This window comes from Alligator mississippiensis, chromosome 8 (assembly GCF_030867095.1).
Source record: "Alligator mississippiensis isolate rAllMis1 chromosome 8, rAllMis1, whole genome shotgun sequence".
In the NCBI taxonomy this organism is placed as follows: Eukaryota; Metazoa; Chordata; order Crocodylia; family Alligatoridae; genus Alligator; species Alligator mississippiensis.
This window is the reverse complement of record NC_081831.1, coordinates 71,186,184-71,213,083: the sequence shown is the minus strand read 5'-3', so window position 1 is coordinate 71,213,083 and position 26,900 is coordinate 71,186,184. Positions and strand designations below refer to the sequence as shown.

The 26,900-nt window shown below is 43.7% G+C and overlaps 2 protein-coding genes and 1 long non-coding RNA gene across 9 annotated transcripts in view; 2 read left to right on the top strand and 1 right to left on the bottom strand.

Annotated features, from left to right (window-relative positions):
- XIAP (X-linked inhibitor of apoptosis) overlaps positions 1–5,555 on the top strand; it is a 40,138-nt gene extending 34,583 nt beyond the window's left edge. For all 6 annotated transcript variants that reach the window (XM_059732833.1, XM_059732831.1, XM_059732832.1 and 3 more), the window contains one exon: positions 1,328–5,555. In XM_059732833.1, coding sequence (XP_059588816.1) covers positions 1,328–1,521 — 194 coding nt within the window. In that variant the 3' untranslated portion in view covers positions 1,522–5,555. The remainder of the gene's footprint in view (positions 1–1,327) is intronic.
- An 8,164-nt stretch (positions 5,556–13,719) lies between these two features.
- LOC132252172 (uncharacterized) lies at positions 13,720–20,116 on the bottom strand. The gene is made up of 2 exons (XR_009464004.1): positions 19,114–20,116; positions 13,720–18,981 (listed from the first exon to the last, which is right to left on the bottom strand). It is a non-coding gene; the product is annotated as an uncharacterized LOC132252172 (long non-coding RNA).
- A 153-nt stretch (positions 20,117–20,269) lies between these two features.
- STAG2 (STAG2 cohesin complex component) overlaps positions 20,270–26,900 on the top strand; it is a 116,876-nt gene continuing 110,245 nt past the window's right edge. Inside the window, exon 1 of one of the 2 annotated variants that reach the window (XM_059732828.1) lies at positions 20,270–20,452. The gene's annotated coding sequence lies outside the window, so the exon portion shown is untranslated. Of the gene's footprint in view, positions 20,453–21,921; positions 22,924–26,900 lie in introns of those variants that run through there. The other variant, XM_059732829.1, reaches the window with a different exon arrangement.

The following is a 26,900-nucleotide window of genomic DNA, read 5'->3' as shown; positions in this document are numbered from 1 at the left end:
TGAGGGTTGGAAGGGACCTCAGGAGGTCACATCTAGTCCAACCCCCTGCTCAAAGCAGGACCAGCCCTGACTAGATCATCCCAGCCAAGGCTTTGTCGAGTCAGGTCTTAAAAACCTCCAGGGATGGAGATTGCACCACCTCTCTAGGTAACCCATTCCAGTGTTTCACCACCCTCCTAGTGAGAGTTTTGCCTAATATCCAACCTAAACTTCACTTGCTGCAACTTGAGACCATTGCTCCTTGTTCTGTCATATAAGAACATTTTGCTTCCTGGCGTATGAGAGGCAGGAGGTGTTGTGTTGTTTTTTTTATGGTAGTACATGTAAAGCAAAACAGTATTCAGGATTCTGTGCTGGATACTCTGCAGTTGTAATGAAAAGAAAACCACCTACTCCAAAGAGTTTTTATAGTCTAAAACAAGACTGCAGATAAATACAGGGAAACAGAAGAGGCACACTTCTGGTTGACCTGATATGCAATGATCTCAGCATACCAGCATATCATGGAAAAGGGGAGTTTTAAAGAGGGTTACAAAGGATTGTAATGCATATTTATGGGTGATTATGAGGCATTCTTTCCACATGTGGTAGCAGCACTTTAGAAAGAAGCAATTTTTTTTGTCAAGTAAGGCACAGTTCAGTTGAATGGTATAGAACTGAATTAACATGAGATTGGTTTGTTCTGCAGTAAGACTTTGATTAATACTTCTGTGCTCAGAAGTGGCTACTTACCACGTTAAAATAATCTGTTTTCATGGGATTCTTTTTTAAAAAAAAAAATCATTTGAATCAATATTTCAGTCAACACCTGACATTGCTTATCTATGTATATTTCTGGTGGGCAGGTGTGATAGTATTTGTGTATTCAACACTGTACTCTTTTATTTTCTGAATTTGAGTTCAGCCTTTTTTCTTATTTGTGCATAGCACTTCATTCAGTCAGCTTTCTCCTGTGCTGAGAACTCCCTCTTACATCGTCCACAATAACAACAAAAGTTTGAGGGCAGTTGCCATTGGGAAGTCAGTGACTTTTTTGAGAGCGAATTATGCACTTCCTGGCCTCTGGATATTCTAGAGCAGCATGTCTGGAGAGTTAACTCCTGCTTGCACAGCTCTGGGAGACGTAATGGGTGTTGGGAGGCAGTGTCGGTGAGGAGTTGCTAAATTGCATATTAGTTTGCTGCCTTCTATGTGGTGGGGGAGGAGCGGGGGGGGATGATCTAGCTCTGCTGTATCAAAACACATTGTTTTATAGGGCAGAGAGCCTTGAGATCAGCTGCTGTTATGAAGTATGCTAACTCATTCTGTGTATTTCCCTTTTCCTTAGATCTTAGTGTGGAAGAGAAATTAAGACGTTTACAGGAGGAAAAGCTTTGTAAAATCTGTATGGATAAAAACATCTCTGTAGTTCTTATTCCCTGTGGCCACCTGGTTGCTTGCAAGGAATGTGCTGAAGTAGTTGTTAAATGCCCTGTGTGTTGCACAGTTATTACAAGAAGACAGAAAATTTTTATGTATTAGTTAAATGTACAACGAGTGCTGCTTGTGCAAATGGTTCCTATTATGTTGCTGAAATCATTGTAAAGGTTTAACTGACAGTTGGGATGATAAACAGTCTAGCGCATAAACGTATTTAGAGTGCCTCCAGTTGGGGATAATAGAAAGAATAAAGCTTTCATCAGTGCCCTAAAATCCTATGAATCAGTAGTTAGAGGCTGCTATATTTATGTGGTTTACAGCACTCACATTTAACTGGAACTTCTTTATTCCTCTCCTCTGTTTTTGTCCTGTCATTTTACTTGAGCTGACAGCCTAGAATATGACTCTGTTCTCTTGATTTTTATGTATCACACTCTACTAGTTTGTTGCATGTGCATAAATTTAAGTATACTCATAAATGGCATGGGAAACCTGAGTGCTCGATTCACTAAGGGCAGCGTAGGTTGAATTTGTAAGACTGCTTCTGTCATTAGCCAAGCTTCAGAGAGTGCAGAATGTGGGCAATAAACTTCAAAGGGGAAATGACAAATGGGGAAAAGTCCAGCCATGTTTCTTTTGCTATCAGCTGTCTTAGATTATATTTACTAAAGCTAGAATAGTAAACAGTCAACCCCCATTTGGGAATGGGATGAGGAGATCATAGGTTTGGGAGCAGTAACATTTCAGTGACAGAAACAAAGTTGCTGACACTTGGTTTTGTTTTCAGTCTAAAATTTAAATGACTGTCTAATTTACTCTCAAGGGTTAATTTTCTTTCCAACTTGGTGAACCAGTCAATTCCATAATTTATTTCTCTCCCAGGGGAAAATAGCATCTTTTTCAAAATCTCATAACCTCACTGACCCAGTAACACTTACAGATATTTAAAAATGATTCTCATGACAGAACTATGAAGATAACTTCTGTGATTTTTACTTGGCTTTCATATAGTTGACCCCTTTCTAAATGTGCATCAACTCTTTCTGTCCAGTAAAAAAAAAAAAAAAAAAAATCAACTAACACCACTTCCACCTAAAAGGCAAGTAATTATATTCTTGTTATTTACGTGTCACAGAATTACTTTCCCAAAGCAGCAGCAGCTTTTTGTTATGCTAAGGCCTTTTGTTTCTCCAACTAACACTGCCTTTAAAAACGACTTCCTATAGCCCAGTAATAAAAGGATCTGAAGCTATCACCAAAAGGCATGCCTCCTTCTCTCTTCCAGGCTTAGTCGGGGCCTCTTTGCACAGAGCCAGTTCCCAAACGGCCTTAACTTTGGTCCTGTTTAAACAAGCCAAAACAAATATAAACAGTGAAGCGGGGGGAGGAATGTCTTCCTCAATTTTTCCACTAGACTCGCTCATTGGCAACACCCTCAAAATGATCAGAACTTGTTTATAAAGCCATTACATCTTTGAAGAATCATAGTGATCTCCTTTATATAAAATGTTTTCTTTGACATTGTTCATATATAGTTGTCATATTGTCAAAGGAATCATGTGACGACAGAAACTGCAGTATCTAAGTATCTATTCTGGGACAACAGCCAAGGCAGCCTTCTAATACCGGGAATCCCAGGGTTATGTTTCATTAGTGAGGAGGGTGAAAGAAAACACACCTGTGGTTGCCATAGTTATGCCAACAGAAGTCCTAGTGGTAAACTCTGCTATAGTGACAAAAAGACCTTTGGCTGATGCAGGTTAATTGAAGGAACTGGTCTCAGGCATACCAGCAAAGGTCATTATAGGCCTGCCTGGAAGCACCTGATCCTGCAAAGTGTGGAGGACTCTGCTCATGTTTTCTGTCAGGGGGAATGGAGGATGCACAGCTTCTTGCAGAAGCCTTCCACAAACTAAAAACTGCAATTACATATTCAGAGAATAAAGATGTATTAATGTTCTTTCAGGAAGAAACACAAAGTATATTAGGGCTCTTTTCTACATCTTCCCTCCTCTACCCCTTCTGGTGATAATTCCAAATGCCTAATATTACTGTTCTTAGTAATAATAGTACTGTTACTTGAAAATCAAAAGTTGGAAGATAAGAGTTTAGCATCTGCTTCCAGTTCAAAGAAACTCTGGACAAGAGCAGAGGGTTGGACGAGAAGTTTTCAAAGTATTACCCCCCACCCCCACCCCATTGATAGTGCCAAATTTTAAACTTGGGTATTTCAAAAATGTATTTTTTGAAAAACTAGTCTGGACTTTTTCCCCTAAAAAGTTTTGAGCGTTTTAATGACATTTCCAACCACGGGGAAATAGATGATGAAAAGTTTTGGTCTAATGTTGTCACGACATAATTATCATGTGCTTGAAAATGCTTTCATTTCAAATGTAATGCATATTCTCAAAACACATAATCCATTTGAACTGGGTGCATTGAAAGATGCTGTGAGCGACAAGTGCTAGTTGAGGAATGCCATCACTGGGAATTCTGTTTAGATAATCCAACCACTTGGTCTCAAGATCCATTTTATAGTGCCATTTGTACGTATTCAAAATGGGCTGTATTTCCAGAATGTATTAATGTGGTTTGTGGTAGAGGACTGTGCTTTTAAAATCCAGATTTTTTAAGAATTTTATAATCTATTTTTCATTATAACTCCATGTTAAGTATGTATGAAACGATAAAAGAGCAAGATTATGTATATTTTATTATTTAACAATTTGGGCCTGATCCTGCAAACTCTTGGCATGTGAAACTTACTTCATGGGAGTAGTTCCAAACCATGGGAAGTGATCTTGTGGCTATTTCCTTTCCAGTGCTGGACTCCAGTGGACTCCTCAAGTGACTGATGTGTTATGCACATGAGTTGTTTTTTTTTTTTGCAGGGTCTGGCCCTTTTATAATGCTTGTATGTACCAATTGTAAATGTGGACATTTCCCAAGTTTCCACGTACATAATGTTTTACTCAGTTCACAAAGAAACTACATGTCAATGTTGTCCTACTTTTGGACTTTTAGTTTGCAGCGTAATCTAGAGAGTATGTTTGAGCTAGCTTCTCCTGGTTTAGCTTAGATAGGCAATGTTAGTTCTGATGTTTCTGTTTTACCTTCTTTGAATACTTGTTTTTATACAAAAAAAAAATCTGTTGCTCAAGGTCACATGTCCACTGTTTGCTTATCAGCCATAGTTCTTCTGTTCTAGAATCCTTCTGCTTCTTCAATTAATGTTCTCATTTGTGTAATTAGCCACTTGCTAATGGTGAACATTTAATTGACTGCGTTCAACTTTCTGTGTATTTGTTTTCCTGCTTTGCCATCTGATTTCCTAGTAGAGACGAAAAGGTATCTAGTGCACTGCATGCCAGAATGATCTGCCTTTCCTCTCTTTCCTCTAAGGATATGTCAACTGAAGCTAACAGGCATCATGTACTTCTGTTACTTTGAGCATTAAAGGTGTGATTTTTAATTAGAAATTGTAACGCCAATCATAATACTCAGATGTTCTGTTTACATTTTATCTTGTGCATAGTTTTTTTGTTAATGCTTTCCAATTCTTTCCATTTTCATAATCAAAAAGTTAAATTAGCATGTCATCCTAATGCTGCTTTTTCAAAAAAAAATAGCACTCAACTTTGGGGAAACATTAGAAAACTGTCATTTTTTGTTTTCAGTCTGTTTCACTTGGTTTTGAAGTTAGCAGTTTGAGCTCAAATTATTGCAGGCAAGAATTTGAATTAAATGTCATCTTAAAATATTGTTTAAAAATTACACATTATTTTTGTGTTGGGTCTTGTAACGTTCCTCTTAAATCTTGATTTAAAAATATCTAAATTTTGGATTAATAAAACTAGTTTGATAACTCTCTAGACCTATGAAATGTCCTAAATTTGTGGAAATTTAGTGTCTTACTACAAGCTTTTGTATATAGAAATGTATTTTGGAATCCTAAGGGTTAAATGATGTGTCTGACTTGGTATACTAATTAGCGATTCTTAATACAGAATATAATTTTTCATTTCAACTACATGTTCCAAACTACTGAAATGGGACAGATTTATTTTTTTAAATGTTTGTTGTGATTATGTAACTTGATTTTATGAATTATTTAAATAAAAGTAAAATTAAATTGAGTAATGTGAGCTCTATTTTCCGCTTTGAAATAGCACTTGAAACACTGCATTACTTTTTTTTTCCCCTTGTAATTTTTCAGCTGCATACATCAAATGAGCCTAGTAAATATGTATATATTAATAGAGACAAAAAGGAACAAAGTACTTGTTCTCCACAGAGAACTAAATTCTGCTTCTCTCTATCATACTAAAATTCTGTTGACGTGTCTGTAAAGTGAGTAAAATTTAGCCCCTGGGAACAGATGACTTTGAAAGGAAATCGGGCCTAGTTGTATTACACAACCTCTTCTGGGAAGTTGGCTCTTCATGGATTTTCTTCACGTGGAGCTCTAGGTAGGGATGCTTTAATTCTCAATTCTTATAGTTTACCTTTGCAAGATGTTTCTTTAGCAATTTGTGTGCTGTTTCATGAAAATGTGTTTAGGCACAGTGTCCAGGGTGCCAGGGTGGTGAGAGGCCAGACTCCCATTGAAGGTCATTGGGAGTTTGGTGCCTTTGAGAAGTCTCCCTTTGGGTGTGGTATTTTTCCCTTTTAGAAGGCAAAATGCATTTTATAAATGGGCTTATTTTTGTCTTGAAAAGCTCATGCAGGGATCATTCCCCAATACGGCCCAAGTGTGCTGAATCTATCTGCTGACTTTCTCAGGCAGGTGGTTGATAATCCCAGCCAGATCAAAGGTTTGGGGGAGTGTTTCTCTCAAGGAATCACATCTAACTAGTGGGCTGAGGAATTCAAAGGGGAAGCGATTAGGAACAGCTGTGTCTGGGGAGATATTTGAGCCAGTTTTTTGGGGTTTTTTTTTTTAATCAAAATTATCTCCAACAAGAGGATATGGTTGAGCTTAGGCAGCATGTAAATTGTTTGAGAGCAGGCAGGAGTGCCAGTGGCTCTTAATACTTGCAGCCTTACACTTTTTCCACATTGGACAAGTAAAGCAAATAAACAGCCGCCTTCTTGTATATATAACTTTAATGCAGAAGATTCTTTGTTTTACCTCCTCTGAAGGCTAGCTTTTAAAAAGCATCGCACTACTGCTGTGTTCAGTTGCAATGTCATGTTTTAAAGAGCAATAAAACTAATCAATAGTCAGTGTTCAAATTGTAATAGAGTCAATGACAATTGAGGGTTAAAACCCTCAACTTGTTAGTAAGACTTTGAGAGCTGCTCCATTAAATGCAGTTTTAAAAATTGTAATCAGTGCTCTATTCACACTAAATGTGAGAGAGTAATTAACATAGCCATCAAATTATGACAGCTTGAATTAGTGACTTTTTTTAAAACTGTTGTGACTTTTTTTCCCAGTGTCTCTGAAAGACACATCAGTGGTTCTCAAAGGGTGGTGCCAAACTGAGTATTTAGGGAAATATTAGAAAAGAAGAATTTGGGTAAATGGGAGATTCTTGGGGAAAGGCTGGGAAAAAGCTGATGACAGGACATTAGAGACCTGGAAGCTGATTTACAACCAGCATCTATTGTGGAAAATCTGTTGGAGTGGTGTAACACAATGTTGAAAGTGTGCTGCTCCTCTCTGCTGTTTGCTGTGCAGAGTGAGTCATCCCTGTCTTATTTGTACTATGTTATTTAGCAATGGCAGTTCCCATTAATTTAGGACCGTGATTCATTGCTACAGATCTGTTGGAATGTTTTACAGATATTTAATTATATATCAGAATTTATATTAAACTGGTTTAATAGTATTTATATAATGTTGTACTAGAAAACAAGGGAATTCCATGTTAGGTTAGGAGTGTTGGGTAAAATAATCTATAGATCCATAGCTTCTGTTTACTTCATACTTGTTTTAGTTCCTGCTCAATGTCCTCTGAGTGAGACTTAAAACAGTATTCATTTATTCCACATGATCCTGCAAGGTAAATGGAAGAACCTCATATATACTTAATTGTGCCTCTTTACTAGTTATGCAAATCCAAGATGAGGTATTCCTTTCCTCCCTTCTCCAGTCAACATCGAGGTGGGGGGGGAAGCCCCATCTTAGATTTGAGTACAAGTGGGTTGGTAACAATTTTCTCCAACCCCAACCCAGGGTCAGATCAGAGCTGCAGCTTCTGCCTCCTGCTGCCACTGCTCCCCTTCTCCCCGCAACCACTAACCTGCCCATTGCAGCTCTGGAGCCCCGCTCTGGTTTAGGGCAGGGAGCAAGAAGTATGTGGTGGCTCTGGCCCCAGCCTGGGCTGGAATGAAGCTGTCACCACTGCAACAACTGCTCCACAGCTAGGCTGAGACCACCAGCAGCACATGCTTGTCTTGCTCCCTGTCCCAGGCCAGAGCAGGGTCTGGAGCTGCATTGGGAAAGTAAGCAGCAGGGTCTGGGGGGTCACAGGGGGCATAGTGGGGAAGATGGCACAAGAGGAGGCTTTTGATGGTGCTGGGGACAACTTCCAGGGGGGGACAGGCAGCAGGGATCAGGGGGTCAAGTGATGGAGTGGGGGTAAGCAGGTGGCATCCCCCCCTTTAAATTTTCCACATCAAGAAGCTAATTATTTGGGGGTGTAATTCAGAATCATCTTGGATTTGGGTAAATACAACATCTTGGTTATGCAATTAATTTGAAGGCCTGATCCAAAGCTCATTGAACAGAATAAAAGAATCACAGGTGACTAGTAGAGGGGATACTGGGGGGGGGAAGGGAGGAGGAGGCATGTGCCCCCCCTGATATTGGCCCCTGACTTGGCACTGCTCAGGATGGAGCAGTTTGTTTGCCATACGGGCCGGCAGCATATTTGAGGGGGGGCGGGGGGCACTAAGCCGCTGCACAGAAGTATAAGAGTGGATATGGGCTTTGGGCCCAACCGCAAATTGTGCGCCCCCCGACTCGGCAGGCATCAGTCACCCTGGAGAAGAATTCATTGTTTTTGATTGGGCCCTTTTAAAAATAAGCGATTTTGAGACCTCCTTTTTATAGTGCAGTTGGCTTTGGCATTTTTGGCTGAATTTGGCTTAATATTAAGTATTTACAATCCCAGATTTTTGGCCAAAGACCTTGCATTTTCAGCCACCGCTCCTACAGTATTTCTGTTGTCTTTGGACATAGGGGTTAAAGAATGAAGACAGACATCACTTTAGCAATGAAACCGTGTGTTTAAATCCACATCTTCCTGAGCTTGCACATAGCCTGAAACAATCATTCTCATCTGTGATCATTCAGATGGGTCAGGTTTCTGTGGACTCTGAAATTCTGCACCTCTGGAACTTGGTATCCTTCCAAAATGCCACAGAATTCTGTGTAGAGTTTGCCATTTTGCTATGACCAAGCACTTGGTGTTTTATTTTTTTCATTTCCCTGAGCATCTGGTTGCACTGGTTGCAGCTGCCTCTTGCTTTCCAGTTGTCACCACAAGACAGCTGATTGCATTGCAGTGCAAGCTCCCAATCCACTGAGCTGAAACTAGGGGAGCCAGAACTGGAGTCGAGCTTCTAGCCAGGAAATGAGGGGAGCCAGATGCATAAATCTGAAGGCTCAAGGCTTTGGGCAGAAGTCACTGAAGTTGCCCACCTCTGGCACATGGTGTGCGACGGGGAAGGAGGTTCTGAGCTAGGTTGCTCAACCACCAGCTGTGTAGAATGTAATGGAAAAAATATTTTTTTTAAAAGTTGAAAATAATTGGTGATTTGAACCATTTTGTGTATGTGTGGAGCTGTAGTTAATGGGTTTTTGATAAGAATGGTAGAATGGGAGTGGAAAATGCTACCAGCAAATTGGGTACAAAAATCTTGCCACAGAACACAGAAGTGTTTGCTTTGTTGTACCATAGAGTACACTGTAGGGCCCAATCAACCTTCATTATCCAGCCAAAGCTAATGTCTGAAACATTTCGGATTGCTAGCATATAAACACTTGGGAAGGAAGTGCTTTTGGGTTATAAGAATTTGATGCCAGCCAGTAACCACAAATCCTTTGCTGCTAGAGCTGCATATGAATTTTTGCAAATCTGCTCTAATATGTTTTTGATATATGAAACTATTACAAGTTACTGTAGCTGCCTGTTATGCCCAATTTATTTTTAAATTTGTATGTGAATTTTTTAAGAACTGTACATGAGAGAAACCACTAACAGGAGGCTGTTCCAAAAGGAGAGAAGTAGTTTGGGGAAAATGAATTTCCTTGTAGCAAATCTTCGGTTGTCAGTTTGCTAAGGTCTACGTGGGGAATTACTAGTCAAGTTGCTCCTGTCGCGTTAGGCAAGCCCCGAGTCTTCGTTTTCTTTGACCAGTGAGTTAGTTAAGGGGCAATGGCCATTATGCTTCTCTCCGCTGCGACCTGTTGCATGCCTCTTCTCACTGTCCGTTTAGACCTGTAAAAAGCTCTCACTTGGGCAGTAGAGATTATGGCTGGATGAGACAGGTTGATGGACGTGCTTGGGCGGAACCAGGAAGCGTGGCCATTTACCATTCCTACAGCACTCCCTGCCAATGCAAATAGCTGAGGAGGAGTTAGTGCCACTTTGACTGCAGCTCTGCCTGTAAACTCCTGTGAGGGAGACGTGTTGCAGATGGGCGAGGCATCTTTTTCCTAGGGTTTTCTTGCAGCTCAGACATACAATGCCTAATTCATGCTGTTTCCATCATCTCCTCCATCCTATTTTCTGGTCAGCCCCTGCAGTTTACATTTGAGATGTCTCTTGTCCCAGGTCCCCTTTAGATGAATGGTCTGGAAAAGAAGACTGGCTATTTGTCCTCCCTTTGTGCAGCTGCTCTGCACAAAGAAAGTTTAGACGCGTCGATCTACAAACGGCTCAGAACACGAAGAGGGCTTGAGCCGAGGCAATACCCATAATTCTGGGGGCTTATGGGCACCTTTAACCCATTCTGTAATTGTTTCATCCTACGTGCACATTCATCATAAAATGCCAGCGATTTGCAACCTCTGCCATAAAAAGATTAATTAAATGTTTCTATTTGCTCTTTGTCGTCTTTTTGCTGTTTTCCAGCAGGACTGAATTCACTTTAAAATAAATAAAATGCATGTTAGAAACAGTGTCTTGGCTATAAATAAATCAAATCTAATAATACTGTTTTGAATACCTCTGCTGACAGACAAGTCTTTGCAAACTAACCTCTCAGGTAGATCTTAGTGCCATGTATAAAGCTGTTCATGTAAGGAGGACTGACACACACTACATGAAATAACAAAGCAATGACACAGATATTTTCCTCAGTTTACAGACTGGTAAAATAACAAACACCCTTCCACTCTCTAGCCCAGAAGAACATAGAAGCAACCAATTTAAAACAATGGTTCATGATATTTTTTTTTCCATTTGGAGTACTGCCAATCCTTTTGTGGGACTCCCAGCTTCTTAGCATATTTTTCATGTTGAGAAAGCTCTGCTAATTTTCTGTTGCTCTTGTGTTAATTTAGCTGTTTCAATTTATTCCCTAGTTCTAATGTTTTAGACTTTATATCTCAAAGTTTTGAGCAGGTTCTAAAATCTCCCTTTCACAGCAGATTCACATATCAAAAATCCTTTCTGATCACTTGATGGCTATTTATTAATTTATGCATCTCTATGGTATGCATGATACATTTAGCAAACATCTGTTTGTTTAGCATCACTTCATACATGGAATTTACAAGGAGACTAAGGTAGATGCATTTTTAATTTAAATGAAGGATTTATCCATGAATATCTTTAATATACTCAGAATCCATGCCTATAAAGTGCTATAATGACAGCATACTCATGAAGTATTCTTTTTCTTTCCTCTGCCATCATCTAAATCACTGATACTCAAACAGGGTGTTGTTGGGGTGAATATGCAATATTAGAAGTCTTAGGTGTACAAACAAGTACACAATTCACAAGATAAAAGCCCAGGGGTTTTGAATAGGAATCCAGGGTTTCTAAAACCTTCTGACCTGTCATGGTCTTTCTGAGTTCTTTGCAGTACAAGCATTGCTCTATTATTTTTCTGTCAAAAAACTTAGCACAAGTTAAGACCCGGCATTTTCCCAGAGGCACCTTGAGTTTATAAAGATTGGGAACCACGTAACTAAGAATCAGTGGTTTTCCAGAAATGGGCTTGGAGAGCAGGAGTTGCAAATAAGTTCTGGAGATGAAAAGGAACCAGTCCGCACCAGTTGGCCTAGCTGCGTTATGCAGATATATTTCCTGAGGTGCCTACCAATTTAGCAAGGACTTTTTAATTTGTTGTCTAAATAACAACTGGCTTCAAACTCTGAATTGTCTAGCTTCTGTAGTTTAGCGGTGAAGGAACCTACCTATAGCCTCAAAATACAGCTGAGCTGTAAACTGCCCCATTCATTTGAATAGTGCATTTCTCTAAAGCTTAATTTCAACATTGGCATAACAAATGTAATTGCTGACGATTTTAGCAGAAACTGTTATTTTGGACAGAATTTAAACCAATTCCCCCACGTGTTTCTCCCTAATCTCAAGCCTGACTTGCTTAGGTCTGGAAACCAGGACAACGTTGTATTCTGGATTCAAGAAAGTTGGCCTTGTGAGAGCTTGTCATTCCCTTGATGGATTGCTGAAGTAGTACCTCCGCTGGAGACCAGTCCTGTCTGATGATTAACCCAGGAGTAGGAAGTTTTTTCCCTGACTAAAGCTGGTGTGAGCTTTATGTGGGAAATGCAAGTCTCAATGCAACTTCTCAGGGTTTTATCTTGTAAGTCTTGCATCAAAAGTGGCATCGGCCAGCAGGGATAAACAGCTGGGGGTGGGGTGTCATGTATCGTAGCAGATAAGGTGCTGCTCCTACAGTGATCTGAATAAAGCTGCCTGTAGTGGAGTTAGCACAGTGATGATGGCTGGCAACCAAGTCTGCCTTGTTTAAGTGTTGAGGGCTAATGGCAAGTAGGAACCTCCTGCTCTCTTTGAGTCTGATGGAACAAGCTCGTCCTCTGGGATTCCAGCTACACACTTTCACAGGAACAGGGAAGTACAGTAGACTAAGAATTGGGGATCTACAGGTAGTTAGCACTATATTTTAGGAAGCTGGATGAGAAGTGGGTAGTATCTGTATAAAGGTGACACTTCTTACTGAAGAAGGAACTAAAGTAATGGTCTGAATTCTCTGCAGGAAATTATGGGAAAGTAACGTGTGTTTGTTACGTAATCCTGTAAATTATCTTGAGAGAGAAGGGAGGGAGGACTGAAAGAATTTCAGAGAATTGGGAAAAAAAGCCTCTAATAGGGAGCAGTGTTTTTCTTTCAGTTGAAACATGGGTGATTTGTTTATAGCCTCTCTCTCAGCACTATATTCTAGAGGTGCACAGATACATCGGTCCGCATTGTATCAGCACGGATAAAAGGAAAATTGACGTTATTGGCAATTGGCTTTTTTTGGCTGATGTGGCCAATAATGTCACTGATAAATGCTGTGTGCATGTGCACAGCCAGCCTGGCAGCTTGGAGAGCAGCGTCTGGCTGGTAAGTCTGTTGGTGGGGAAGGGGTGGGGCGGAGGGAAGGGGCCCAAAAAATCTTTATTGGTGCACTCCTACTATATTCCTGGAAATGGATCAGCTAGCCCCTAGTATCAAACACTACTCCTCCTCCCCACCACACTCTGGACATAAGCAAAGTATTGTCCATAAGAGTAAATTATGCTATAATCCTACACACTTAAGAAAGAGGAAAGCAGAGTTGCAGTGATTGGCTCATGTGCCACTGCTTTGAATGAGGAAGAAGTGGTATCAACATAATTCTGACAATTGCAAGGAAGAGTTAGGTGTTTGGTGACTTGAGACTGTCCTTGGATTCTGTGGTGTTGATTCCCAACACTCTCTCATGTCCTATGATGATCAGCTCAGATCTCTTGGTGCTGGTGCTCATGTTCCCCTTTTCTTAAATTGATGACTCTAAGGAACTCTGGATCTGGTAGGCAGTCTCAGTTCCAACAGAACTGGGTTGGAAAGCCCATCTAGATAGCTGTATAGAAGGCGGCCCAAGGTCTCTTAAGGATAATCCATTATTTTAATCTCCAGCTCTGAGAGTTCTGTAACTAAATCTCTTCCCCATACTTAATGTATATAGCTTTTGAACCTCACTGCAAGAAAATTTCCAACCAGACGTGAATTTTGGCTAGGATATCCTTAGCTGAGGAAAAATTAAAGAGTGAAGTTGGAGGAGTAAACATAGCTTTTCCTCTTAGACTGTACTGAGGAAAATCTGAAAATCTTCATAGCTGCATACAGTAAAATTTATTACACATATCCAATATTACAGGCAATGTACCGAAATGAGTATTTTTATTATAAAATAAATGTTATATACCTTACTTCCCCATGCTTTTTCTTATTAGACTGACTTGCATTATTCACCATCTTTTCATTTTCAATGGGGTTGATGGTCTTTTTATACCATGCAACCTCCTGCTTTTTCCCCAGATAAAGAATATATTTATTTCCTGCAAAGGGATGATCTAGTTTGTTATCCAGTTGTATATGTAATGCAACCCCTATGCTCCTGGGCCCCGCCTTCTAGATCTTCAGACTCATCAGAAATGAATTCTACTTGGTTTTTTTATTAGGGAGACTTTTCCTCTCTCTACCGCAATACTTCTCAAGCCGGGTGCCAAGACATCCAGGGGTGTGACTCAATCCTTTGAAGGGTGCCCCAAGGTGTGAGGAGATATGGAGAAGTACAGACTCATGCTCTTCCCTGCCTGGTCATTTCTCCACCCCCACTACCTGGCCCCTCTGTGAGGAGGTAAACATTGTAATATATAAGTTATGAGTCTAAGGGATGCCTTGAATCTAAAAAGTTTGAAAACCACTGTTCTACAGCATGGTGATCTTCCAGGCCAGAAGTTCTGGTTTCTGCATGTTCTAGACTGCAGGGCATCAGTCTTGTCCTTGATCTCTTAACAGTAGCTAGGAGTACACTTTGTGCAGCTTGAACAGTTTTAAATTTCTTTTCCAGCAGCAGTCTCCCAGCAAGCCCCTCCTCCTTCCTTCCATTTTGTTTGCAGTAGTCTGAGGAGGACTTTGTACCTCAGCAAGTCTTGTGGAGCTGGAATGACAGAAATCCTTTAAAGTGTTTTTAGACTTGGTCTAGTTGCTCGCTCTTCTTCATCTCATCCTTATTAAAGACCAGCGGTGTGAGTGAAAATGCAGGTTTAATGCTGTTAAGTGGGTTATTTTAATAAGGGTTTGGAGAAGCACAAAAAGTATGCTTACTACTTGAGCATTCCCAGTGGCAGGTAGAGTTTTGGATAATATGGTCTTTCTGTCAAGACTTCTCTTAATCTCCCTGGGAATAGGCCTCAAATGAAGCAAGAGGCCAACATTGAGAAACTAAGAGGAGGAGGACAAAATGTGTTCTCTCTGACATTGCCTCAGACAGCAGTCTAGAAAATGTGTTTTTTGGCTATCAGAGGAAGTAGTTTTCATCTTGTTCCCTCTTCTCCACCTGCAAGAAGTCCCAGCATCACCAGCAAAATCAATCAAAGGGAAAACTTGCAGAGAGAGATGAGGCTCCTTGGAGAATCAGTCACAAAGCAGTTCCATGTCTTGACAGCATCGCGAAGAACTGGTAAATCTTTTGCTGGTAAATATTTGACGCAATCCGATGCGACTACACACAAGGTAAATTTACTTCCTGACATCTCCACTAAATACTTGTCAAGCAGTTGGACATAATAGTATTGTCACTTGATTCAGAAAATACAGTAAGGGAAGATATGCATCAGGAATTTTTAAGATCTGAGTCAACTTTGGTGACTGGCATTGAGACGAAACCAGGCTGGAACTCAAAATGTGCAATGAAGCTGTCGACACACATGAGCATGTCCATACCTGTGCACAGGCCCTTCAAAAGTAATCAGGTTCTTTTCTCGAAGGTCAAAAGAAATGGCCCTTCTTTAAGCCATTTACGTAGTAATAATAATAATAAAAAATTATCCACTACAAATTTAAGACTAGGCTGCACTTAAACTACTGTGTTTTCTCAATAAACCAAATATGTGGAGCTAATGTTAATATTTGGATTTTATATACAGCTGGTTCTGCTTCATTGTTGTGCTTTTATCAACTCTTGTAGTAGATTCTTATGATCTTCAAAGTTTAAGCTTTTCATCTGAGCAGGCCTATTGCATTTCAAGCAAAACGATAGTTCCGCAATTTCAGCAGAAACCTTATTTTTCACACGATGTAGCTTATTCAATATAAAATAGGTGTATCAAGCAGTCAACTTCCTACCACTGTAAAAAGCAAGCATAGATGAATAGGGGCCTTCATGGTCTAGTCTTTCTATTTCTAAATTTCAAATCCCTATATAAGAAGCCCAGTTTTTAAATTTAGCTTTAAGTTTTTCACAGATGGAACACCTATTATTTCACACTTCATCCACAGCTTCAATCTGATGTTTGCAGGCTCTCATTCAGGATCAGCAACAACACCTTTGTTTCTAAGTGAAAAACATGAAATTAACACTTTGAAGACAGATCTATAACTAGGCTGGCAAGATACCCCCAAAGCCCCAAAAGGGAACTCTCCTTTGCTACACAAACACTGTTAACTTTTACCCCATCAACTTTTTTCCTCAAAAGCCATTTTCCTTTGACGACTTCTTAAAACGCAACAATTTAAGCTGTTATTTTAAAATATTAAAATGCATTCTGCTTTCAAAGTACTTTGTTTTTTGTACGTTCCTGGTCTTCTACATTTTTGGAAGGTGGGAAAAAGGGGAGAGAACTTTTATTTGTGTGATAGCAAAATCAGGTTATAGTTGATGAGTTATTTTTCTAGGGCTTTCAAATTGATTTTGCATACTAGTTAGTTATGCATCGCCTCTTGCTGCTAGAGAGTGTAATAAGGAGTAATTCAGATGTAGTCAATCAGATTAACGGTCACATTCCAGAACTCTGAATATTTTATGCTAAAAGAAGTGGATTCTAGTCAATAGGAAACAATTTACAATTTTAAAGAAAAGTTGAATGTTGTAGATGTAATGAACTAGATACTTGAACTGCAGCTAAGTGCCACCACCAAGAGATGATATGGTCTTGCTTCTAACAACTTAATGTAGAATTGCATCACCTTATATTCTTAAACTCTCTTTCCCTGACTGCTGATTACAATAAAAATGCCTGGGTTAACAATTACTGTGAGGTATTGCACAAAAGAAACACTATTATTAATGTCTGCTTTTCTCTCCAGTCACCTTTGCCTTATGAGGTGTTTTTGGATAGACTACTGAAGAATCTTAACTTTCAACTTTACTAGTACTGTTATTTTTTTAGTATTGTCCAGAAAGCCAAAATTAAGAATGATTAAGTATTCTCTCCTCTAGTTTGAGGAATAGGGCAAAAATATGCTGATGTCTGGTAATCCAACAGCAACAAGCCTATTACTATTTGTTTAGCACCAGTAACGTGTGTGACAGTACAATATGCAAAATAAAGACAGGGGCTGGTATGAAGGGCTTAAGATCTACAAAGCATACATACAAAAGAGAAAACACAATGAGGGAATCAAAGATGGAGATAATTTGTGTTTAAAAAGTATGCATCTCCTTCCCAGAGTTGTACACTCCCTTCTTGTAGGTACTGTGGTTGGAAGAAGTGGTTTTAGAGGTATCTACTGTGCGATAAATTGTGACAATGTAAAAATACATAGACTGAGATAAGAAACAGAAACTGAGGTGAGGCTGACCAGACTGTAGTTCCCTGGATCCTTCTTCCCTTTCTTAAAGATGGGCACTATATTTGCCCTCTTCCAGTCATCTGGGACCTCTCCTGGCCACCATGAGTTTTAAAAAATAATGGCCAGTGACTGCAATCACACCTGCCAACTCCCTCAGCACCATCAGGTGTACTGCATCTGGCCCTGGGGACTTGCACGTGTCCAGTTTTTTTAAATACCCACTCACCTGTTCTTTTGTCACTGTTGGCTGCTGAGCTCTGCCCAAACTGTGCTGCCTGGTGCAGTAGTCTGGGAGCTAACCTTGGCAATAAAAATTGAGATGAAAAGGCATTGAGTACTTCAGCCTTTTTTGCATTGACTGTCACTAGGTTGCCTCCATTCAGTAAGGGACCCACACTTTCCCTGACCTTCTTGTTGCTGACATACTTGTAGAAACCCTTCATGTCCCTTGCTAGCTGCAACTCCAGTTGTGCTTTGGCCTTCCTGACTTCATCCCTGCATGCCCAAGCAATAGTCTTATACTCCTTCCAAGTCATTTGTCCTGTTTCCACTCTGTGTATGCTCCCTTTTTGTGTTTTAGAATACTGAAGAGTTCCCTGCTAAGCCAAGCTGATCTGCTGCCATACCTGCTAGTCTTCCTGTGCATTGGGATGTTTTTCTTCCTGCACCCTCAGTAACATTTCTTTAAGATACCAGAGCTCTCTTAGACTCCTTTCCCCCTCAGACTGGCCTCCCAGGGGATCCTGCCCATGAGTTCCCAGAGCAAATCAAAGTCCACTTTTCTGAAGTCCAGAGCCCATACTCTGCTGTTCTCCTTCTTTCCCTGCTATTCTGTCTCTTCCTAACAATCCTTCTTCTTGGAGCACAAGCCCGTGGTTGAAGAAGCCAAAGACCTGCTGATGACACTATCTGCATAGCCACGCATTGATTTGCAAGATGTGTCCACTCCTGTCTGGGCTCTCCCCCTTGACTAGAAGGATCGAGAACACCACATGAGCCTGTTCCCTTTACCCTTGTACCCGGAAGTGACTTTTGAGCTGCTCAGCGTCACCCCTGGCTGTATATCACTTATGCCCACATGGATGAAGAGCATGGGGTAGCAGAGAGCTGGGATGAGTCTCACTAATCCTTCTCTGACATCCTGGATTCAGGCAGACCAAAGACAACAGGTCAGGCTGGCAGATAGAGGTCTCTGACCCCCCCACAGAAGGGAGTCTCCAACCACCACCACCCATTGCTTCCTCTTGGTGGCAGTGATCTCCATCCTCCCAACCTTGGGGAGGCCTGTCCTGTCCTCTTCCACCAATAAAACATGCTTCTTCTCCTCTGTTGCTACGGCTGCCTGTATAGACTTCTGCCTGCTGCCAGAGATCACAAGTTTTCACCTTCCTAGAAGTTCCTGTCCTTTTCTTCCTCTAGCACTGTCTCTGGCAGTTCTTCAGGTTTCCTTCAGCATCAAAGTGGAGGATGCTTTGGAGCCTTGCCACTTTCTCCTGTGTCTCTTGTCTGCTCCCTGAGCTATATCCCTCGCATCACAGGCCAGCACTGGAAGAAACCTGTAAGCCCACAGCACGAACCAGGACTTGGGTCGGAGCCTTGGCAGTGAGCGGTCCTGCCTGGACACGCACCTCACAGGTGCCAGCAGAGGAAGAGCTGGCAGTGGAAGTGGCTCTGGCCTTGCGACACCCTCCAGCTGCTTCTCTAGGTCTCTCAATCTGCCGCCTTTCTCCAAGCAGACCTTCCATAGTCGTTAGGGTCGGAAGGGACCTCAGTAGATCGAGTCTGACCCCCTGCCCTGGGAAGCAAAGAGCGCTGGGGTCAGACAACCCCAGCCAGGTGCTTGTCCAGTCTCCTCTTAAAAGACCCCTGAGGCAGGGGAGAGCACCACCGCCCTTGGAAGCCCGTTCCAGAGTCTGGCAACCCTTACCGTAAAAAAGTTCTTCCTGATGTTTCCCCAGCAAACTCTTCCTGAGTTTCCCTAGCAAATGCCTCTGTAAACTGGCCCATTCACTGCCCCTTGGTCCCAAAAGGTTCCCTTTTCCTTCCTAACTCGATTCTTCTCACCAAGTTTACTGTGAAGGAAGGCAAGAAAGCGTTACCAGGCTACTTACAGTAACTATGTGAAGGTTACTCTTAATTAAGTAACGAATCTTAAAGGCTCCTCTTTAAGGGGGGAGGGGGGGGGCGGCAAACCGCCTTGTTTGCTCCCCGTTCCCTGGCTTGTTGTGGAAGGGGGCAGTCTTCTTGGACACCCTCCTGGGCCTGAATGGGCTCCTCTTCCTCTAGAGCTTGTGTCAGACTGATGTAATGGCCGGGCCCTGGCTCGCTTATCTGCCCCGGCCCGGCCTGCCACCCCGCTCCTGTTCCTGACCCCCTCTTGCTCCCAGCCAACTGCCCTGTTTGCCCCACTTCTTCGCCAGCATCTTGCACTTGGCTCTCCACCCCTGCCCCGGGCCTGGTTATTGGGGCCGGCCCCCGAGCAGGCTGCTTCCCTTCCCCCAAGTCCTGCCTAGCGCAGAACCAGTCACCCAAGGGCCCTCGGGGCTGTTTCACAAATGGAGCAAAGGGCCTCCTGACTTTAGCCACGTCAGGGCACTGAGGCGCTCGCCTTTCAGGACTGGGAGGGGCGCCTCTGTGCGTGTGTGTGTGGGGGGCAGGGCCCTCAGAACGGCCGTTAACGGTCCCGGGGCGGGGGGGGGCCCTTAGAACTGCCCGCGAGGTGGGGGGGGGGCAGGGCCCTCAGAACGGCAGTTAACGCTCCGCCGGGGGTTGGGGGGGGGGTAGCGGGGAGGTGACGGAAGGCGGCAGCTGCTGCGGGCACGTCCCCTCCCCCTCCCGCGCGCACGCGACGTCACGTCCCGTCCCCGCCCCGGGCGCGCATGCGCGGCGCCTTGTTTACCCCGCGCGGAACGGGCGGCCGCGCCCGGCCGGCAGGTGTCGCCCCGCGCCCAGGAGAGCGGGCGGCGCGCGGCGGCCGCCAGGTGGCGCCTGCGCCCTCCACTCGCCCGCGAGCCGCCGAGCAGCGAACACCCCAAACAATCCCCGGCGCCGCCGCCGCCAAATTAAATAACCCAGCCCGCTCCCCGCGCCCGCCCCGGCCTCACCCCGACCCCTCCGCGCGGGGCCCGAGCGCGCCGGGCCGAGCGCGCGCCGAGGCGGAGAGGACGAGGAGCGGGGGGAGGAGGAGCAGGAGGACGAGGAGAAGGAGGAGGGGGCCGCTGCCTGCCGCCAACGGAGCCGCGGGCCGGGGCCTGCCGCCGGGCTCGGTAAGTTAGAAAATGGCGGCGAAGCTTCTGGAAGTTTGGCGGGGGCCGCGGGCGGGCGGCCGGCCGGGCGGGGAGGCCGCGGCGCAGCCAAGATGGAGGACGCGGGGCCCGGCCGCGGAGCGCTCCCGGCGGCGGGGACTGAGAGGCGGGGACGCGGCGGCGGGGGGAGGCCTTGCGCGACCCGGGCCTGGCGCTCGGCGAGCTAAAATGGAGAACCTCCTCCTCCTCCTCCCTCTCCTCCCCCTTCCCCTTCCCCCGCCGGGGCTGCCGGCAAGATGGAGGACTCGGGCATTGTGTGTGTGTGTGCGCGCGCGGGGGGGGTGCGACCCCGGGCCGCGCGGGGGCGGGGAAGGCTCCTGGCGGGGGGGTTTTGGCGCCACTTTTGTTTCGATGGCGGCCCGGGGAGGGGGGGAGGGGAGCAAAGTTTGCGGCGGTGGCGGCGGCACGAGGTCGGGGCCCGGGGCGGCCACACCCTGCGCCGCGGGGAGGAGCCGCGCGCGTCCCGTGACTGCCCCGAAGGCGCGCGGGGCCCCGGCGGAGGTTGGGCCGGCGCGGCTCCCCCCGCCTCCGGCCGGCCGGGCGGGGGCTCGGGTTGCCGAAGTGCGTCACCGGGGCCTGCTCCGCGGCTGTGCCCGGCCGCGCCGCGCTCGCCCGCCTCCGCCGACGCCGCTCGCCATTGGGCGGCCGCGCGGCCAGGGGCGGCGCCTCCGCCTGCTTCCTCGGGCGGACCGGGACGGGGAAGGGTCCGGCCGGCCGGTCCCCTCCCCCCGCTCCTCGCTCCCGCCCGACCCGGGGAGCCTCGGTGCGAAGTTCAGCGCGCTCCGCCTTGGCCCCATCCGCAGCCGCGGGAGTGAAGCGAGAACAAGAGCTGGGGCCTAGCAGCGCCTTGCAGCAGCAGCTCCATCTTGCTCAGAGGGCGCGGAGGGAGCTCGGGTCCCACCACTTCCCTGCTCCACCTTAGGATGGGCTTGATCCCTGTCCACGTTTTAACACGCACCCCCCAAATCGCTGTCGGGCAGCTTCTGTGCCACTTGTTATGGGGCCCGGGTGACGTGGCTGCCCCGGTGGAGGTGGCAAGGTTGAGGCCTTAGCAGAAGTGCTTCCCCTGCAATTGTAACGAATCTGCGAATTATGCCAAATGCCTTATGACAAGGCTGTGAAAAAGGAAGGGCTCCACTTGCTCTTGTTTTAATCGGTAGTCGCTCTGAAACACTATTTTTCCTTCTTCCAGTTTTTCTTTCCTGGGTGGTTGTGCTCTTTCCCAACTTTTTTTTTCTTTTTTTCCCATTCATGTGATTTTTTTGATATTTTTTTTTTTTTTTGCATGGACAAGTATCATCAGCTAAACCTTTTTATAGAGCTTTCTCATTTACTGAAATCTGGTTTGCTTTTCTCTTCATTAAAGATGAATGACCAATAAATCAGGATAACAAGTGAGAAATCATTAAGTGAAATTCTTGTTTTTTTGCTGCTTGCAGCAGGATTGGGCTGGGTTGAATTGTAGAAGTCCAGGGTAGCGGGATCTCCATAATCGTTTTGAGGGGTATAACCAAAAGTGACACACAATTTTGAGAGATGCATAGATTATTGCAGTTAATTCAGGTTTCTTCAGGAGTAAATCTTCCCCACCCTGGTGCCTGAGGGCAGCCTTGTAGCAAAACCAATTTTGTGTTGCTGCACACAGTAGTAGTACCAGGATTAAGAGACCCCCTAGGAGGGATATCCCTCTCCTTTGTGTAAAGACCAACTTGCTGGGTCATACAATAGCAGATTTGAGTTTATTTAACCTGTATCTAGAGAAATATTGTTCACCAGCCATGGTGGCAGAGGAAGATTTCCTTTTCTTGGTTCCTAGAGGAACACTCAGAGAGCTGCTCATGCTGTAGATTGGGTTAGGACTGGGTCTAGGCAGTGGAAAACTTTTGTCAGAGGCTGGTTGGAGATTTAGAAAACAGTGAATAGCATTAATATTCAGAAATTTATCTTGGAAATACCGAACATTTTGTTTCCATTGAGTAAAAATCAGGATAGCAGAAAAAAACAAAATACTATACCTTATTTATATTTCTTGATCAAACATGATCTTTTGATAACACGTCAAAGTGAGGCAAGGCTTTTGTAGATCTATAGTGTCTTTCTATTATGTGTTGCATTTTTAGTGTCTCGTTGAAACAACTTCAGGGAATGTTCTGGATCAGAGCCTAAAAACTTGTTTTGGTGAAAATCAAAAAAGTTCAACAGGGAGGAGGGGAATACATGGAGCCCATGGTGTTTGGTGGGTGGAGCCAGTAACTTCAGCCACTTGTGTAATTGTGTATAGGTGATAAACATTATAGTAGCCATTAAAAAAAATCAGTATATTATCAGTTATATTTATCCTCCCAATACTGTTGGAAGCATCGACATTCTGAAGAATGATGCCCACATGGAAATACATGAAAATGTCTGGCAGAGTCCTTGGCACAAAGAAGGTAACAGAAGACCCTGATGCATTGGTGGTGAGGGGGCAAGCAAAGCCCATGAAAGGGCATGGGAAAGGGGTGGGCAGTCCCTGGAATGGGGTTTAGAAGGACGGTATGCTGGGAGTTTGTGGAGGTATGCAAGTAGCTCCTGAAGTGTGCAGTCTTCTATCTTGTTCCTGCAGTTCGGAAATCATAGCTACAGTTCTTAAGCATTTCTTTTCCAAAAGGCTTATTTCAGTCACCAGTGAGTTGTTAAACTTTCACCTTTTTAGCTTTCAAGGTCAGTGATTGTGCACGTGATTGCTTGCTTGCCTTTTGGTATGGTATAGGGAGATTGAGTAAAATACCTTAAATATAGTTCTCTAACTTTCAAGACCTCTGGCAATTTTGTTTTGATCTTCTCGTTTACCAATACGGATGAAACATAGTAACAGCGATAGGCACAGTCTTCTTGGTAGTCTGGTGTAAATTGTTTTTGGTTTGACAGGTAAGGGTTTAAAATGCAGGGTGGTGCCCATTTGATTGTTTTAAATGGGATTTTGAAAAAATATTTTAGGTAGTTCCATAAAATTAAGTTGAAGGACTATGGAGAGTAGTTATGAAATAAGGCAGGCTTCTGAAGATGCCCTGAAGATACCACAAGCAAGTTTAGGGCTAAATCCAGCTCCATTTAAAGTGAAAAGGTTTCACTGGTAGTTGTTTAGTGAATATTATCTTTTGGAAAATTGTTGTGGGTCTTGCTGAGCAAATTATTTATACTTCAGAATTTACTCTTTGATCATATTTTTGCAAGTTTGCTATCTATTTCAGTGCAAAAGATGGAGGATGCATGTGGAAAATGTATGAATATGCTGTCATGATACCTTTTGGGGGGCTGATTGTATAGATGGGAGAGAAGTTAGACAAGCTTTTGGCCACAAACTAATCATTTCAGGGAATGGAAATCAAGTTACCCCTTTAGTATCATTAATAACTTGCACATAATTTACTTGACGTTGCATTCACCTCCCTCTACCCCCTCCAGAATTAGATCTCCAAAATCAAGATGGGGATGTTTTAGGTGAGGAAACTGATTTCTGTGCCAGAATGGAGGCATGGTGACTGGAATGGCTGTCAGAGGGATATGCTGGGCTCTGCTCCATAGAGGAGAGGCAACGTCCAATCCTCAGCATAACTCTCTCGCTTCAGTGCCAGAGACTGACTGAATGGCAGTAGCTTTTGGATGAACAACCAATTCAGCAACAGCTGCGATAGGGTTAAATCTGAATCTGTGGTGCTGCAGATAGAGCAAGGGTGGGCAATTATTTTGGGCAGAGGGCTGCTTACCGAGTTTTGGCAAGCTGTTGAGGGCCTTACGGGTAGCCCTGCCCCTTGACAGATGTCCTGCCACCTGGTCCAGTCCCAAGATTGCGAAGTCCCACCCCCTACCCCTCCACTTTTGCCACCAGAAGTCCCTCCCCTTGCTGGCAGAAATACTCCTTTCAGCAAGGGATTTTGCCACCTCAGAATCAGGGAAATACCAAATTATATTCTAAAAATAAAACATCTACCATATTCATTAATTTGATTAAAAAAATATTTTTGTCTTCATTTACATGTGTGTGTAGTGTACACACAGGTGATCGCACACTAGCTTAAAATGAAGAAGTCTTACTCCTGTATACTGGGGGGGGGAGGGTATAGGTCTGTGTGTGGGGAGTGGATAGGTGTGTGGGGTGAGGCAGCATGTGTGAGTATAGGTGTTTATTGGGGGACTGTGTGTGGCAGCAGGGTGGCTGGGGTGTGCTAGGGTGTGGGGGTCTACGTGTATGGCAGTGTGAGCAGGGGGGTGTGGGTGCATGTATATGGGGGGGGTGTGCTTGTGGGACTCGCCCTATGAACACACACATGCTCTGTGCCTCTCCTCCCTTATTGCATGTGCTCTCTCTCTCCCCCTCCCTCTCCCTCACTGCATGGACACACACACGCACACACCTCCACTCCTGGCCCCCTGCTCCTGCACTCCAGTGATACAGCCCAGGACCACATGGTGCTGGAGCAGCAGGCTGGTATGCAGGGAAGTAGTGAAAGTGGCCACAGGCAGAGGCTTCTGGTTGGGATGGATGGGGCTGGGAGGGGACTGGGGGGCGGAGCCTGGCTAGCCTTGGTGCTGGGTCCTGCCGGCTTCCCCTAGGTTCTACTGCCCCTGGCTCCTGTCATCTTTGACAGGCTGCCAGGAGCAGATAAATATTAATTTTCCAAACTTTTTAGGTGCCCCGTGAGCTGGATAAAATAGCCTGGCAGGCTGTATTTTGCCTGTCCCTGAGATAGAGGGTGAGTGATGAAAGTGTACAGTTATGGTGAGCCCTTGCTACGGCAGTTAAGATTGTGGAAAAATCTTTTTTTCTCTTTATTTTGATTTCCCAAAAATAAGGTGCACATCTAATTTGGGGGCATCTGGTAAGTGAGTAAATATGGTATTACATCCTTAAGTGAATAAACCATGGACACCTAGAGCTTGGTTTTGCTTTCACTCTTCACTAGAGAGTTTTTCATGCAAAACTAGTGATTGCTATCTGACATAGATGGGAAGCGGGACTACTTCAGCTAACGATTTATAAAGGTGATCCGAAGGCTGGTCTCTGCAGAAGGGCAGATGTAGCACATGCTTTGAAGTGTGTGCTATTTGTGGTAATGGTGGTTTTGTGGATAAAGTAGTCATGGGATGTACTGTTCGGTGGCCTAAATTCCCATCATCTTCTATAGATTTGGAGTCATACTGAACAGAGAAGTGACCTGGCATCATGCGCAGGTGTGTGCTTTTGGGTGGTGGTCATTAGATAAGAAATGGCAGTAGAAAGACAATGGGAAAATCTTTTTATTCCAGCAGCCAGTATTCACGAATCTTGTATTGTACAATAAGCTGAGAAAAAAAGTGTGGTGTTTTGTGAAGACAGGTTTGTCACTGGCTATAGCAGTTTGTCAGACTTGCATTTGTAGCCCATAAATTTTGACGTGTAGTATGAAAAGCCTTAAATACAGCATTTTAATAGTCTTTCTTTGTTGTGCAATTTCTTCTCAAGGTTCAGTGGTGTGTATCAGGTTTTGTATAAGCAGAAAACTTTGTTTGGCGATCACAGTTTTCATTGCTTCCCAGAGTCCAGATTCTAAGACTTCTTATTAACACTTTATGAAGAGAAATCAAATAAACCATATTTCATTTTCTAACTCTGTGTGAAATTTCATGTCTATTATGTGCCAATTTCTGTAAAAAGAATGTATTCCATTTAAGTCCGTTTTAGAGTGCAGTTCTAATTTTAGAGTCACTGCCAGGGTGTCTTTAATCATAAAGGCAACCATTGCACCTCCTCAGTTATGGTTGGGTTTGGATTTTAAATTTTACTGTAATTGCAATAGATTTTTTTTGAATAAACGTTAGTTCATTTTAATTTCAAATAGGATCTTGAAGAGGTTTCGCTTTCTAAAATGTCATGGCGTCTGTCTCTGTTGTTGTTGACTGCTTTGCTTAAACTGGCTGGTAAAAAGCATAAAATAGCGAATATAATGGAAGTTTGGGGGTATCTTTTTAGGGATATGTAACTTTTCTTAATGAACTGAAATAATTGTCTGTTGATCTGGATCCCTGGAGTTTGCAGTTACTTGGGCCATTGACCAAAAACTGTTTCTCTCTGTCTCAGTTCACTAATTTAGCTTATTTCTGAGTAGGCAGGGGCCCCATGACTAACACCAGTAATATTTTCAGTTATTGCTAGACCCATCAAAGCACGAAGAATAATTTAATAATGACGGTATTGTCAGGGAGTTGATGTTTCTTTTTTTTACTTAATATAAAAGAAAATCTCAGTAACAAATAGTTTTTACCAAGCAATTGGGCTTGGGCATAAGAAACAAAGTGAGATTGACTGTTACTCTATGGGGCGTATTGACTAAGGTACAAAAAGAAAACAGCACAAATAGTGAAAAGCAGACAGTTTTCTATCATTGTT